The 14656-nt window shown below is 46.1% G+C and overlaps 1 protein-coding gene across 1 annotated transcript; it reads left to right on the top strand.

The window, feature by feature from the left end:
• Window positions 1-604: 604 nt before the first annotated feature.
• Window positions 605-5193, top strand: H6S33_010553 (uncharacterized protein; the record flags this gene model as incomplete). The annotated part of the gene is made up of 3 exons (XM_044842134.1): window positions 605-956; window positions 1088-5103; window positions 5164-5193. 3 exons carry the CDS (start codon window positions 605-607, stop codon window positions 5191-5193), a joined length of 4398 nt encoding a protein of 1465 aa, XP_044696483.1.
• Window positions 5194-14656: the final 9463 nt, after the last annotated feature.

The following is a 14656-nucleotide window of genomic DNA, read 5'->3' as shown; positions in this document are numbered from 1 at the left end:
GCCCGCAGTCTAACTACATGCTCTTCTTACAGCTATTCTACCTTGCATGCATGCAGCCAGCCTTTTTTCCCACATCTTCTTCCTTGGGTCTTCGGATGTGGTGTTCCCGAATTATTAGATCAAATCTCATCAAAAAAAATAGGGCCCCACTATGGATATGGATGTGGATGTACTTGGTAAATTCTCTCGCTTCTGGGGGCAAGAAAGTCTGGAACCCCCGGTATCCCCCTACTACCCCCCAGTATCACTGTTTCTCACACCCCCGTACGAAGGCTATGGCCATGCTCTACATATAGATAACCTCTTCGCCCTCCTCCTTCTCGATTTCCCTTTCCTTCCTACTTCATCTTTCCGTTCTTTGCTTCTATTGCATTGCAGATAGGTGGTTTTGGCTCTCCATCTAATTCCTAGCACTTATTTATTTAATTGAAATCCAACTCGTTCACTCTTTAATACCCGGGGAGAATAGCCAAATACCTATACTAACTACCATCCCTAATAATTCACAACCACATTTATATATATACCACACACCACATATATATAACCAGCAACAATTACCACCAACATAGTACAACCTCACACGCCCCCACCCACAGCAATCATGTCGGAACTGCCACCGCACTCAACGGCAACCTCAACCTCGGGCGACACAATCGTCGACGACATTGAGACCAGCCGCCAGCAGAACCCGCGTGGAGACTCAAATTTGGGCCATGGCGTCGACGTTGCCGCCGCCGAAGCGGACTTTCAGGAGCTGAGTAGGCAGCTTTCGGGGCTGTCAAAGACGACGAGTAGGCACTCGCGCAGACTGTCGAGGAGCCAGAGCCACAAGGGCGGTGATCCGGAGAAGTTTGAGGAGGAGGAGGCCGCGGCGCAGCAGTTTGATTTGGAGGGGCATTTGAGGGGTGATGAGAGTGAGGAGAGGGCTGCAGGAATTAGGCCGAAGCACATTGGTATGTTTGATTATTCTTTTTGGTAGTGCTATAGTGGTGGTTGTGATTGTGGTTGTTTGTGGTAGTTGTAGTTGTGGTGCTAGTAGGCATTGTTTTCAGTAGTTTTGCTAATCAGTATTCGGCAATAATAGGTGTCATCTGGCAAGACCTCACAGTATCTGGTATCGGCGGTGTCAAGAACTTCATTGCAACCTTCCCCGACGCAGTTATCGGCTTCTTCAATGTTTTCGCAACCGCATCCTCCATCCTCGGTCTCAACAAGAAGGGTCGTGAATTCGACATTCTCAATGGCTTCCGCGGTGTTGTCAAGCCCGGTGAAATGGTTCTCGTCCTCGGACGTCCTGGATCCGGGTGCACAACTTTCTTGAAGGTCATTGCCAACCAGCGCACAGGATACACAAAGGTCGACGGCGAGGTTCTCTATGGAAAGTTCAGCGCAGATACATTCGCCAAGCGGTATAGAGGAGAGGCTGTCTATAATGAGGAGGACGACGTTCATCATCCTACCTTGACTGTTGGGCAGACTCTTGGCTTTGCGCTGGACACCAAGACCCCCGGCAAGAGGCCCGCGGGAATGTCAAAGGCAGATTTCAAGGACAAGATCATCAAGCTGCTCCTCAAGATGTTCAACATCGAGCACACCATCGACACCATTGTCGGTAACGCATTCGTTCGTGGTGTCTCTGGTGGTGAGAGGAAGCGTGTCTCTATCGCCGAGATGATGATTACCAAGGGAACCGTCTGCTGCTGGGATAACTCAACCCGTGGTCTCGATGCCTCGACTGCGCTCGACTATGTCAAGTCCCTCCGTATCATGACCAACATCTACAAGACCACCACCTTCGTCTCGCTCTACCAGGCTTCTGAGAACATCTACTCCCAGTTCGACAAGGTCCTTGTTATCGATGCCGGAAAGGAGGTGTTCTTTGGTCCTGCTGACCAGGGTCGTGCCTACTTTGAGGGTCTCGGTTTCTTGCCCCGCCCTCGTCAGACCACCCCCGACTACTTGACTGGGTGTACCGACGAGTTCGAGCGTGAATATGCCCCCGGCCGCAGCGAACGTGATGTTCCTTCCAGCCCGCAGGCTCTTGAGGAGGCTTTCCACAAGTCTCCCCACTACGTCCGCCTCAACCAGGAAATGGAGCAGTACCGTGAGCAGCTCCGTGCCGAGAGCTACGAGGACTTTGAGGTTGCTGTCACTGAGGAGAAGCGCAAGGGTGCCAACAAGACCTCCGTCTACACCATTCCCTTCTATTCACAGGTCTGGGCGCTCGCTCAGAGGCAGTTCTTGCTCAAGTGGCAGGACAAGTTCTCTCTTACTGTTTCATGGATCACTTCTATCATTATTGCTATCGTCCTTGGTACTCTCTATCTCGATCTCCCGAAAACTTCTGCCGGTGCCTTCACTCGTGGTGGTCTTCTGTTTATTGCACTTCTGTTCAACGCTTTCCAGGCTTTCTCTGAGCTCGCTTCTACTATGATGGGTCGGCAAATTGTCAACAAGCACAAGGCATACACGTTTCATCGGCCCTCAGCATTATGGATTGCACAGATTGGAGTCGATCTGATTTTTGCATCGGCGCAGATCATGGTGTTCAGTATTATTGTCTACTTTATGTGTGGGCTTGTTCGGGATGCTGGAGCTTTTTTCACCTTCTTCTTGATTATCATTTCTGGGTACTTGGCTATGACACTCTTCTTCAGAACTGTCGGTTGTGTCTGCCCTGATTTCGATTATGCCATGAAGTTTGCGGCCATCATTATCACACTCTTTGTCTTGACTTCCGGATATATGATCCCCTACCCTGCTCAGGGCAAGTGGGTCTCATGGATCTTCTACATCAACGGTCTCGGTCTTGGTTTCGCGGCGCTCATGATGAACGAGTTCAAACGTTTGACGCTCACCTGTGGTGCCGAGTCGCTTGTTCCCTCTGGTTCCGGCTACAACAACCTTATTTACCAGACCTGCACTCTTCTTGGTTCCCAGCCTGGTTCTGACCAGATCGATGGTGGCTCTTACATCTCGCTCTCCTTCAACTACCAGCCTAAGGATCTCTGGCGCAACTTTGGTATCATTGTCGTTTTGATCGCTGCCTTCCTTGCCGCCAACGCCCTTCTCGGAGAGTACTTCTCTTTCGGAGCCGGTGGAAAGACTGTCACATTCTATGCCAAGGAGAACGCCGAGCGCAAGTCACTCAACGAGAAGCTCGAGGAGAAGAAGCAGCGCAGACGCCAGAAGACTGAGTCCGCCGCTGATGATTCCGGTCTTAACATTGAGTCAAAGTCAGTCCTTACCTGGGAGAACTTGGTCTACGAGGTCCCTGTTCCCGGTGGTCAGCTCCGCCTGTTGAACGAGATTTTCGGATATGTCAAGCCTGGTCAGTTGACTGCGCTCATGGGTGCTTCTGGTGCTGGTAAGACTACGCTTTTGGATGTGTTGGCTAGCAGGAAGAGTATTGGTGTGATCACTGGTGATGTCCTTGTCGATGGTATGCCCAAGGGTACTGCTTTCCAGAGAGGAACTTCTTACGCCGAACAATTGGACACTCACGAGCCCACCCAGACCGTCAGAGAGGCACTCAGGTTCTCTGCTTATCTTCGCCAGCCATTCGAGGTTTCCAAGGAGGAGAAGGATGCTTACGTCGAGGAGGTTATCGCGCTTTTGGAGATGGAGAACATTGCGGATGCTATCATTGGCGACCCTACTTCCGGTTTGGCTGTCGAGGAGCGCAAGCGTGTTACTATCGGTGTCGAACTTGCCGCTAAGCCCCAGCTCTTGCTCTTCTTGGATGAACCTACCTCTGGTCTCGACTCCCAGTCCGCCTTCAACATTGTCCGTTTCTTGAGGAAGTTGGCCAAGGCCGGTCAAGCTATTCTGTGCACCATCCATCAGCCGAACGCCTCCCTCTTCGAGAACTTTGACCGTCTTTTGATGTTGCAGCGTGGTGGTAACTGTGTCTACTTTGGTGATATCGGAAAGGATGCTGAGGTTCTCTTGTCGTACTTCCGCAAGCACGGTGCTCACTGTCCCCCTACTGCCAACCCTGCTGAGTGGATGTTGGATGCCATCGGTGCTGGTCAGGCTCCCCGTATTGGAAACCGTGACTGGGCAGACATCTGGAGGTCATCCGAGGAACTCGCAAACGTCAAGGCTGAGATTGTGCGCATGAAGGATGAACGCATTGCGGATGTTGGAAGCAACCCGGTTGTCGATGAGAAGGAATACGCTACACCTCTTGGTTTCCAGATCAGCATGGTCATGAAGCGTACTAACCTTTCTTTCTGGCGTACTCCCAACTATGGCTTCACCCGTCTCTTCAACCACGTCGCCATTGCTCTTCTCACCGGTCTTGTTTTCTTGCAGCTCGATAATTCCCGTTCCGGCCTCCAGTACCGTGTCTTCGTTCTCTTCCAGGTCACCATCTTGCCGTCGCTCATTCTCGCTCAGGTCGAGCCCAAGTACGATATGGCACGTCTGATTTTTTACCGTGAGCAGTCATCGAAGATGTACGGTCAATTCGCCTTCGCATTGTCCATGGTCGTCGCCGAGCTCCCGTACAGCATCATCTGCGCCGTCGGTTTCTTCGTCTGCCTCTACTTCCCTCCCGGTTTCAGCAGTGTTTCTGACCGCGCCGGCTACCAATTCCTCATGGTCCTCATCACCGAGATGTTCTCTGTTACTCTCGCTCAGATGATTGCTGCGCTGACCCCCAACGCGTTCTTGGCCTCGCTCCTTAACCCGTTCGTCATCATCACCTTCGCTCTTTTCTGTGGTGTCACGATTCCCAAGCCCAACATGCCCAAGTTCTGGAGGTCCTGGTTGTACGAGCTCGACCCCTTTACCCGCCTCATTGGCGGTATGATCGTCACTGAGCTTCACGACCTTCCTGTTACCTGCGCGGAGCTCGAGTACAACAAGTTCTCGATCCCAAGCGGCGAGACTTGCGAGAGCTATGCTGGCAAGTTCATGGCCGCTGCTCCCGGGTACATCAGGAACTTGACTGCGACCGGATCGTGCGAGTACTGTGCTTATAGTGTCGGAGACGAGTTTTACTCACCTTTAGCGCTGTCGTACGATAACCGATGGAGGGACATGGGTATTCTCATTGCTTTCTGTGTGTCGAACTTGATTATTTTGTTTGTAGGGGTAAGTTATCATTCATCCTTTTTCATGATTATTTGGACAGTTCACTAACATCATTTATAGTCGAGGTATCTCAACTTTGCAAGACGCTAAATCTTTGTTCGGTGGAGAGTGGTGCGGGTTTCCTTTGTTCTTATGTTGAAAATAGACGGCTATATGTTTTTGATGCATGATTCGACGGGTCTTTTTCGGGCCGGTTCGTGGTGGGGGACTGGGGGGCGATTTATCATACCCTTTCATTTTTATATTCTTCTTTTTGTTGGTTTCTTTTCTGGACTTTCTTTGTGGGAGCGGATAGAATACGGCTTTTTTCTTTATGGATTTTTATTTCTACCTTTTTTTTTATACATAGGGCGGTGGTGCGGTGATGATGGTGGTGCGCTGGTGGTGAGGGGCTGACTTAATGGTTTTATGAGGTGGATACGTACGTATGTAGTTTGTGGAAAAATTTAAATAGGCATCTGGTAGTTGCTACATATGGTTCTTTGGCTGTGCCGTGATAGATAACGTGAGCTATGTCTTGGTGATTCACAGGGATGTGAAATGGCGGTTTAGTGGTTGCTGTTGTGGTTGACTGTGTCGTGGGAGTGGTTTTTTTGATCATTGATAGCTGATGTGGAAACCCTAACCCTGTGGAAGTAGTATGTAGCTAGTGCGGAAATGGTGCGAGCGATGCGTTATGCGTGACGGTGCCTGGTGTAGTGTAGTATTTATTAAGTATGAGACGAGCTCGGGAGATGGTAGGGTCCCTTGGTAATGTGTGGTGTACCGTTTCTGGGTTATGATTTGACGGCTTGATGTAGCGGAGGTAGCGGTGCGGAGGTTAGGGAGGGGAAGGGAAGGGACTAGGCACATGTAGTAATCGTGGCCCGGTGATGGAGGGATGAAGAGGACAGTATGGATGGGGGAATAGAATACGCACCATCGGTCTCACCAAAGATTTATGGAGAGATGGAATAACCGAATCACTGATGTAGTTTAAGCGCCCGTTTGGTTGCAATTAACGGTTATTGGGCTCAATCTATGGATTGAGCCCAATCCATGGAATAAATATTTTAAGTGTTTGGCAACAACAGCTGTTACCATCTGAAACCGAGCAAAACCATAGAAAGGCCACTCTGGTGAAGTTCAGATAGTTTCGCATGAATTAAGAAACACCACACCCAAAGCCACCACCGCAACAATTTCTAAAATCTCAATTCTTACATGGCTATGATCTTTCCTATCACTAGATGTCATATCTCATGAAAAAATTAGAAATTGGAGTGATACGAATAGAGTTATAAAGTTGATTATAATGAGGATTAATGGAGAGAAAATTAGTGCCCAACCAAACACCACCAGTTTTACTTGCAACCCATGGAATGGCAATAATTCGGTTTTTTTTTTTTTTTTTTTTTTTTGCGATCCATGGATTGACTTTCGTTGCAACCAAACAGGCCCTAAGTAGCTCTGTAGAGTAGTCAGTCCATCGATACTTTATCATCGTTACTACACAGGAATGGAGCAAAAAACAACGCAATATGAACTATTAAACCTTTCCATGAAGCTACGTAGTAGCTAATTAACTCGTGGGGTAATTTCAGTTCATCTACCTATATGTAAAGATAGCCATAAAATTTCAATGGTAAGGTCTCGGCGGAAAGTGAGGTCATGAGATATCACTCGATTCTATTTATCTCTCGCTACTGCGTGGCGGAGACTGTTCTCATGGCCGGAATGGATTAGAGGTGAAGGTGTTTTATCGAGGTGGTTGTTGTTGTAGATGGTAGGAGGTTATCGACGGTAGAATGTTTGGTGATTTTGATGGGTTAGGGTTTTTTTTCTTTTGATTTTATGGAACTTTGGGGGCTTGGCTTCCCGGCTAAGACTACAACAACATCGGTCGTCGTCGCTAAGACCACTACTAGTCTTCATCACCATCCATCACCAACATCCATCATCACCATCACCAACATCCATCGTCACCATCACCAACAACATCGGTTTCATCATCGCCATCACCAGGATTATCAACATCAGATACACTGATACTTAGGAAGAAGGAGAGGACTAATGAATTATCATAGTATCGGCTGGAGCTGCCTTGTTGGATGATGATCGATACTGCATGATGCGTGCGCAGTTTCTTTACGGCAAGACCTATCACAACATCTCTATGGTCTTCCTATATTTTTATCTAGAGTCTTTTCGCTCATGGAAAACTGGAAGGTGGCCTGAGGGAATTATCCCTTACGGTTTATAGATACCTGTCCTGGAAGCTAAATCACCGGGGATCACTCGCAACATTTTCTCAAGCCGTCGACCCCTTAATTCGTGGGTAGAAGCGAGGTATCAAGTGCTTTGATCGCCGCATACATTCACAATAAGCCCATTCTACCAGTGAATGGCCTGGGAAAATCCAGTTTCACGATTTTTAACTACAACCACATTTTGGTACTTTGGCATTTTCTATGGCCGTCAAGAAAACAAAACAAAACAAAGCACCAAAATCATTGTAACGGTAACGAAACCTTTTCACCAGGGCTTATCAACGATCCTGACACTCAAGAGGCTATATACATCAATAGACCTTTCGAATGTATTATTTTTACAACCAATTCTCACAATGCCGGTACCACCGTCTTTTACCAACTTTCCTGAATTCATGAAATATATACATTCCGTGAGTCACAAAAGTAGGTTTAGACTTTTACTTATTTTAGTATGTGTATTTGCTAAATAAAATTAAATATAGTGGCAGTCTCTATATCATCTTATCCACTTTACTATAGGGCAAAGACAGATGAGAAAAATCTCAATACTGACAACACTCAAGCTTAACCATATTAAGTGGAGCTTTCCCAGGTCATTCACTGTGAACTGGACTTGCTACGAGTGTATCAGTGTCACGGGTCACTGGTGAATAGCCCTGTTCCATCCCCGAAATCGCTCAATTCTTGAAGGCCTCGGATATATATAACCTCTGTAATAAGGAATGTGCCAGCTTAATGCATTATGCCAGCTTGCACAATCCGAGACTGATGATACTATGTACAATATCTTTATCCCTATCTGGATCTATGGAGCTGCAGGCCATTCTTTCTACAAAGCATACAGATACCTGAGGGATTTATTGCGACACCGAGGTCATAGTTACGAGGCCTTTGGTCCAATCAGTGTATTTTTATATGGAAAAGTCTGGCCATATTCGAGTCAGAGTGGACTTGGTCTGTCTCAATGGTTCTTTCTTTTTCTTTGGATGTGCTGGCCTACAGTAACACTCCATCCACGGTATTAATTCAAGAGATATAGGTGTGGCATTCTAGACAACTCAAGCCGAACAAATCATCCTAGCGAGGATTATCTACCCGAAATCATTTATTATTTCGTTGATAACTAATATACCCGGCAATATCTTATTCCGTTCACGGTCTACAGGGTGTTTCAAACAACAGTATGAGTAATCGGAATATTCTTTATACTGAGGACATTTCATGGCTGTAGAACACAGTTATTTTCCAAGTTTCTTCGGAAGGAGCCTTATCCGCACACTCTATAGTAGTATTACTCTCGGCCGAATCGGTGATACGTCTTGCATGCGTTTTTAACTACAGCCCTCCATTCTTCGTCAAAAAACCAATGAATTTTTGGATTCCTTCTACTATATGTTGGAACGTAGAAGAACTACGTATTCTGAAACGGATCAACTAAAATTGTCCTACAGCCTCGTCTAGGCCTATGAATCGCACAAATTATGAAGGTTAGTCTAGCACGGATTCGCAGATAGACTTGGACAGGGCCAGTCTATGTATATCTCGGCACAATTTACCCGTTGTTTGGGAGAAAGCCTGCTATCATCGGGCATCTCTTGAATATGTAACCTATCTCAATACCGCGTAATAGAAGCAAATAACTAGAGCCGGATACATCCTGGGCCAATTATTGCTTCAGTTTCAAGCGAAGATATACAGCTAGATGGGCATCCTATGAAAATTACTCAGAGATTTACTCGATCAGAATCATCTTCAGCTCAACTATAGCATTTGCCTACCTTAGTGATAGCACCTAAGTCATGGGCTATCACTCTGTTTACTTGGTTATGTAATCACATATCTAAAGTCATTTGATCTACATTGATAGAGTATTATAGTCACGACTAGATCTATGTGCAGGGAATATTCCTAGGCGACTTTGTTATAAGGATGCTTTCGAGTTTCTACATCTTTCGAGCTTTACGCCATGAACTAAGAGAACCCGTCAGCCTTTAAGCTTATCATATAATTCCTATCATAAGACTTATATATTCGTCTATTCATTCGAGCAACAACAATATTACCATTGATTGAATTGAAATCACAAAATATCACTCGGCACATTACTACCTTGTGTGTCCCGAATAGGAATTAATACGCGGAAATATCTTGGCGAAACCTCCGGCTTGGACCTATATCTACATCGGGCCAATAATTGGGCCGGTATAGGGGATAAGAGGCATCCGTAGGGGAGACTCGGGGAGTGGAAACGCCAATATAAATCAATATATTGAATCCAATAGTATCACTCGGTTCCGCATTGGAGCAATTGATTACTTCTCTTTGGTTCCCAATGCGCTAGACAACCGTGCAGATATATGTGGCGTAGAAGAAATTTCCAGCAATATCACCTCAGGGATTTTCTCACACAAAACTCATTTCTTCAGATGAGACAGGTTTATATACAGCTGGGAATGATGAAGGCACTATGAGAAGCACAAATCATACGAGAATACGAGAGATCTAGTGTTGATCAAGAGAATTGAATCATGATAATTGTTATCTAAATCAACTGCTTTACGTACAAAAGCCGGTCGGGGAGGGAACCCAATGCTTAATCTGGTCACATCGTTGGTTTGTTGGCCCTAAGATTGTCTTAACCGGTGTACCGGTATATGGGATACCACATCGTCTCTTTCACATTCGCAGTAGGTATGTACAAACGTACCCGAGCAACCAAAGACTGTGCCCAGTTCTAAATTCAATAAATAATCCCCTCCTACTGAGTGGCGTCGTTTGGAAAGATCGACGACCCCAGAAAGCCTGCTCACTCGATCAGCACGCGTTGCACTGAAAAAACAAACCATCCTAAAGAGAGCCGATTCAGTCCGCAACTGCTGCATTCAAGCGGTCCAGAGCACACCATGAATGACCCGAGAAACCGAGAGAAATATACAAGAATCTGTGAATCCCTACAGTTGTTCACCGCCACTCGACGTATGCTGCCTGCTGAAGGAAAGGGGAGATCGGGCCAACAAAAATAACAAGAAGGTAGAGATCACGCAGACTGGATCATTCTAGCCACGATCGTAACTCCTATGAATTGTCGATAGTCGGTGTTCATCCGGTGACGGTGGACGACTGTATTTCATTCGCGTAGTAAGGGGTAAAGGTGCATAACATCATGTGTCTGTGTCGGGGGTGAAGGACTTTGTCATTGTCTTACCTTGTTTGTGGTGCAGAGACGCATGTTCTGTATGCACCAGTTTAGAATGGGTGGTGGAGAGGTAAGCTTGACCACGTTGTGTTGTGAGCATCGAGATTCGGGATTTGGCAGCCCCCTCAGGTAGTAAGCAGGTATATGGGCAGCAAGTGACAAGGCGGCGCGCTTGGTGGTAAGTGCACTATAACTTGACGTAGCTGGGATCAAGGTGCACATCCTATATAGCTATCTGTTTTTTGGGATGAGATTCATGACTTAAAATCTAGATCTACATGATCCCCCACTCGAAGGAGCCTGTAGCGGTTGTTAGCGATCGGGAATTGCAAATTGAATGAGAAAAATGTGCCCTCAAAGTTAGAGCTTATTCAGTACTTGATCTTAATATGGCACGTGAATAGTATTACAGATCGATCAGTTGATGCTTGATGCTTTCAAGACTGCGTTAAGCAGTAAGTGCAATGGCGTAGGAAATCTTTACCAGATATCATCCCTTGAGCGGGCCATTAGAAGCTTTGCATCAATAAGAAAATGGCCAGAGGTCTCCCTAACTATACGAGAAGTGAATACAGGTATTCATAAGGGTGTCTATAGTCACATCCTGCAGGTTTTTTCGATCTAGGCCTGTGTAAGTGGAAAATACCTCAAGCTCAAGGCTCATTATAGTTACAGTTTTCAGCAGGCATAAATACACCAAATAACAAACGAAAAGGTAGTTTCACTCGATCTGAATACTCAATCTATATAAAACTACTATTATAGTATAATTTCCACTTGGCTATGGCTACACTTAGATATACGAGGTTAGATGCCACAAACTCGATGATTATGATCCAGTTGGTCGAAGTTTATGGCTCAAGACATTAATTGCCCGTCCCTCATTCCGACATTTGGTATTTCGTGGTATTACTGGTAGAATGTCGACTAGATCTAGACCATCGATCTATCGCAAGTTACTAGTAGGTCTATACTGGTAGTTCAGTTGGCAGATGCACCTTAGGACTATCGGGGGAAACTTTCAACGACACCGACGGACGCGAGACAAGTCAAATGACAAGGGAAATGACAGACCAGATGTTTTTTGATCTCTTCCAATCCCTATGAAGTTCTAAATCCCGAGCCGGTTCTACTTCGCACAAAACATATAGTCTCGAGATTCTATTATCGCTTGTTGGTGATACAACTGTCTCGGAAAGATTTGTTTGCCTTGTTCAGCACTGACCTGCCTTTGTCCTTGAGATTTCTGATTGTCTCCAGAGGAGATCTACCACAAAGAGAAACTTACAGATAGATGGGAGACACTGTGTAGAACAATCTCATGCAGCAAGACACGGAATATACACTCAAGTCTGCCCAGAGGATGAGAAGCTTCGGTCAAGGCGTTTGAAACTGCAACTTTCTCAACTATCCAGCCTCTATCGTCATCGTAAGGCTTAAAAAGGGTTACCGAGAGAAATTAACCTTCTCTGTACAGTTGAAAGAAAATAATACTGTCATTTATCACCGTCATCGTCACTCCGAGTCGGGTAGAGTTCACCATAGGTCGGGGATCGTGACAAAACTCTGATTCGAACGAAATGATGACATGAAATTCTGTATTACCGGGCTTGAGAGATAGTAGGTGTAAGCACTGAGGAGAGGCTGGGTCATTCCAAATGTGTAGATAAAATTTAGGAGTGACTTTTGGGCGTAGGAGGTTGTTTCGTCAAAGTGTGGAAAAGAGTGAAGGCCCAGGAAGAATCCAGAAAGTATCCTGCCTGCTTCGCTGATGCACTCGCCTTATTCCCACTCTTACTCTCATAACCAACTCCACACGTAATCCCCAGGCCAAGAAAAACCGGATAACCTGATCATGAACCGTCCAATCAAGATCATTGGCATCTCATGGGATCAATTTTTCGGCTGACATTCTTTCCAACACACAAGTCGCGAACGAAAAATACCTCACGCCCAAGTCCCTCGGTCGTAGAGACTCTCTTCAAACACTGAAAGACTACACGTAAGTTCTCGGCCGCGAAAACCACATATTACCGAGCGCCAAGCATCATCCCCAATCACTCATTCCCTATATCCAGCCCGAAAATCCCCAAATTAACCAGCTGTTGCCCGGTAGTAGGTATCTTGGGTATCAACACCCAGGTACCGGGCCTCTTGCTATCTATTGCTTCGTGTCTCAGCGGAGGTTTTCCCTCAAAAACGCTTTGAATTCCGAACCCAGTTCTAAGCGACGGTGACGAAGACGCATATCCCCCCGGACCCGACCCAAATGATAGCTAATATATGAGTGATCTGGTAAATAGGAGTGGCAATATAGCTAGGGATGAGGTTAGAGTGCATGTATGTGTATCGGTTGTTATTTACTTTGATTTGATGCTGATTTGGAATCAGATCAATCTGTCGACCAAGACATCAGAATGATCGTGAGCCACGTACTATATTGAGATCGATCAAGGCAGTTTTCCAGCTAAGCCCGTGACCAGGGGTATCTTTGCAGCGGTATTTTTTCAAGGGACAGAGTGATACGAGTGTAGTTACGTCAGGTGTATATTCTCATTGCGAGGCGTTGAAATATCCCTCCCAGAGGCCCTAAGTTCTCACCTGTCAATGCGCCTTGGTGCGTAAAAATATGCTTAAACTAGAGCTAAAAACGACAGAACCAGGGCATATATTAAGATGGTAGTTAGACCGAAAACAAGCATCGCTATATAGCCCAAATGTGAATTTTGTCGCCACTTTGGCTAGATACAGCCGGTTGCTAGGCTAGACTTGTCGAAATTATTGATACTGGTAGTATAGCCTATTAGCACAGTACAAAAAGAGCTTTCGATGAACACGATATCAGTTTGCGGGGGACAGGGGGGTATTCTCCGAGACATATTGACAGGAACCGGGCAAGCTGAACAGTTAGACAATTATATTCTAGCTTCCCCTATTGATCCTGACACTCGCGCGGCTCTCTCCGTCATCACGTTCGATATCCGTCAGCAACGCACCCCACGAAAGGGCTGCAGCTGTGAACTCCCTCGTGATATCACGGAGTTTCAGAACTGTCGGGAAACGAACAATTATTCGGTATATGTCCGTTGCCAAGAATCATCGTTAATCACTCACATTCAAATTAACTATTACGGCACTAAGGCACCTAAAATAGGGAAATCTTTCCTCTATGTAGCCATTTATATTATACGAGGTTGACGGCAGTTGCCTTATTAAAGCTTTAGAGAGAAAACACAGGGATCAGGTAGCGGGGGAGGCTAGTGTAATATCTATCAGGATAGAAATTTCATTAGAGGTGAGATCTCGTTAACTTAGAAACCTCCTCGAGGGGTAAGGTACGTACGTTCGTTACTTAGGGAAAGCAAATTAAGGTAAATACATACACGACGTGGGCGCTAACATTATTTCTCTCTTTAGCCATGTTTGTATCAATCTTCCAAATAAAACATCTCTCGGACCCTAGTTGGCATGCACTGGACGCCCTTCGTGTAAAGTTTCACGATCTTCTATAGTCTATTTATGTTTGACGTATGTCGATACGACGTTCCTGATAGTACTGAAACTAGTAAATTCTGTTCAGCTTGAACTTTCGACAAGGAGCGTGTGCACGAGGTGAGGCAGGATGTTCCGAGTGACCTGGTACGTGCGGAGGGTCGTCCTTAAGCAGTTTTAGTTGGAGCTATATCAAAACCGCAGTACACGAACAGGTAACACCCTGGATAGGTAAAGTAATGGAAAGAAAAATTGTCGTTTTTTCTATGCTTGCAGAATGATTGATCTAACGTTCATGCATGCGTATGGGGGCTTCTCCCGTTCATGCTGCAGCGCTGCTTTGTTGTCTGCGGACGACTTTGTGCCGGCGTGTTCTATGCAGGGCAGCTAATCCAGATCGAAACCATATGGGGAGAGACCAGGCTTGTAGGCACTGATCAATTCTCTCCTCACACCCCCCCCTTCTTGTGCAGACGTAGTAAAATTCTCGAAGCAAGTGGCCGGAGAGCGCTCCTAATACGGTCAATGCTTACGTTTACGGTTAAATATTACTCCGCCGCCACAACGTGCAACCAGCAACCAGAGGGGAAAAAAAAACTTCAAACAGGTTCTT

The sequence above is a fragment of the Morchella sextelata genome (genome assembly GCF_020137385.1).
Source record: "Morchella sextelata strain SCLS chromosome Unknown scls_5, whole genome shotgun sequence".
Lineage (NCBI taxonomy): Eukaryota > Fungi > Ascomycota > Pezizomycetes > Pezizales > Morchellaceae > Morchella > Morchella sextelata.
The sequence above is the reverse complement of the archived record's forward strand: the minus strand, read 5'-3'. Positions and strand labels throughout refer to the sequence as shown.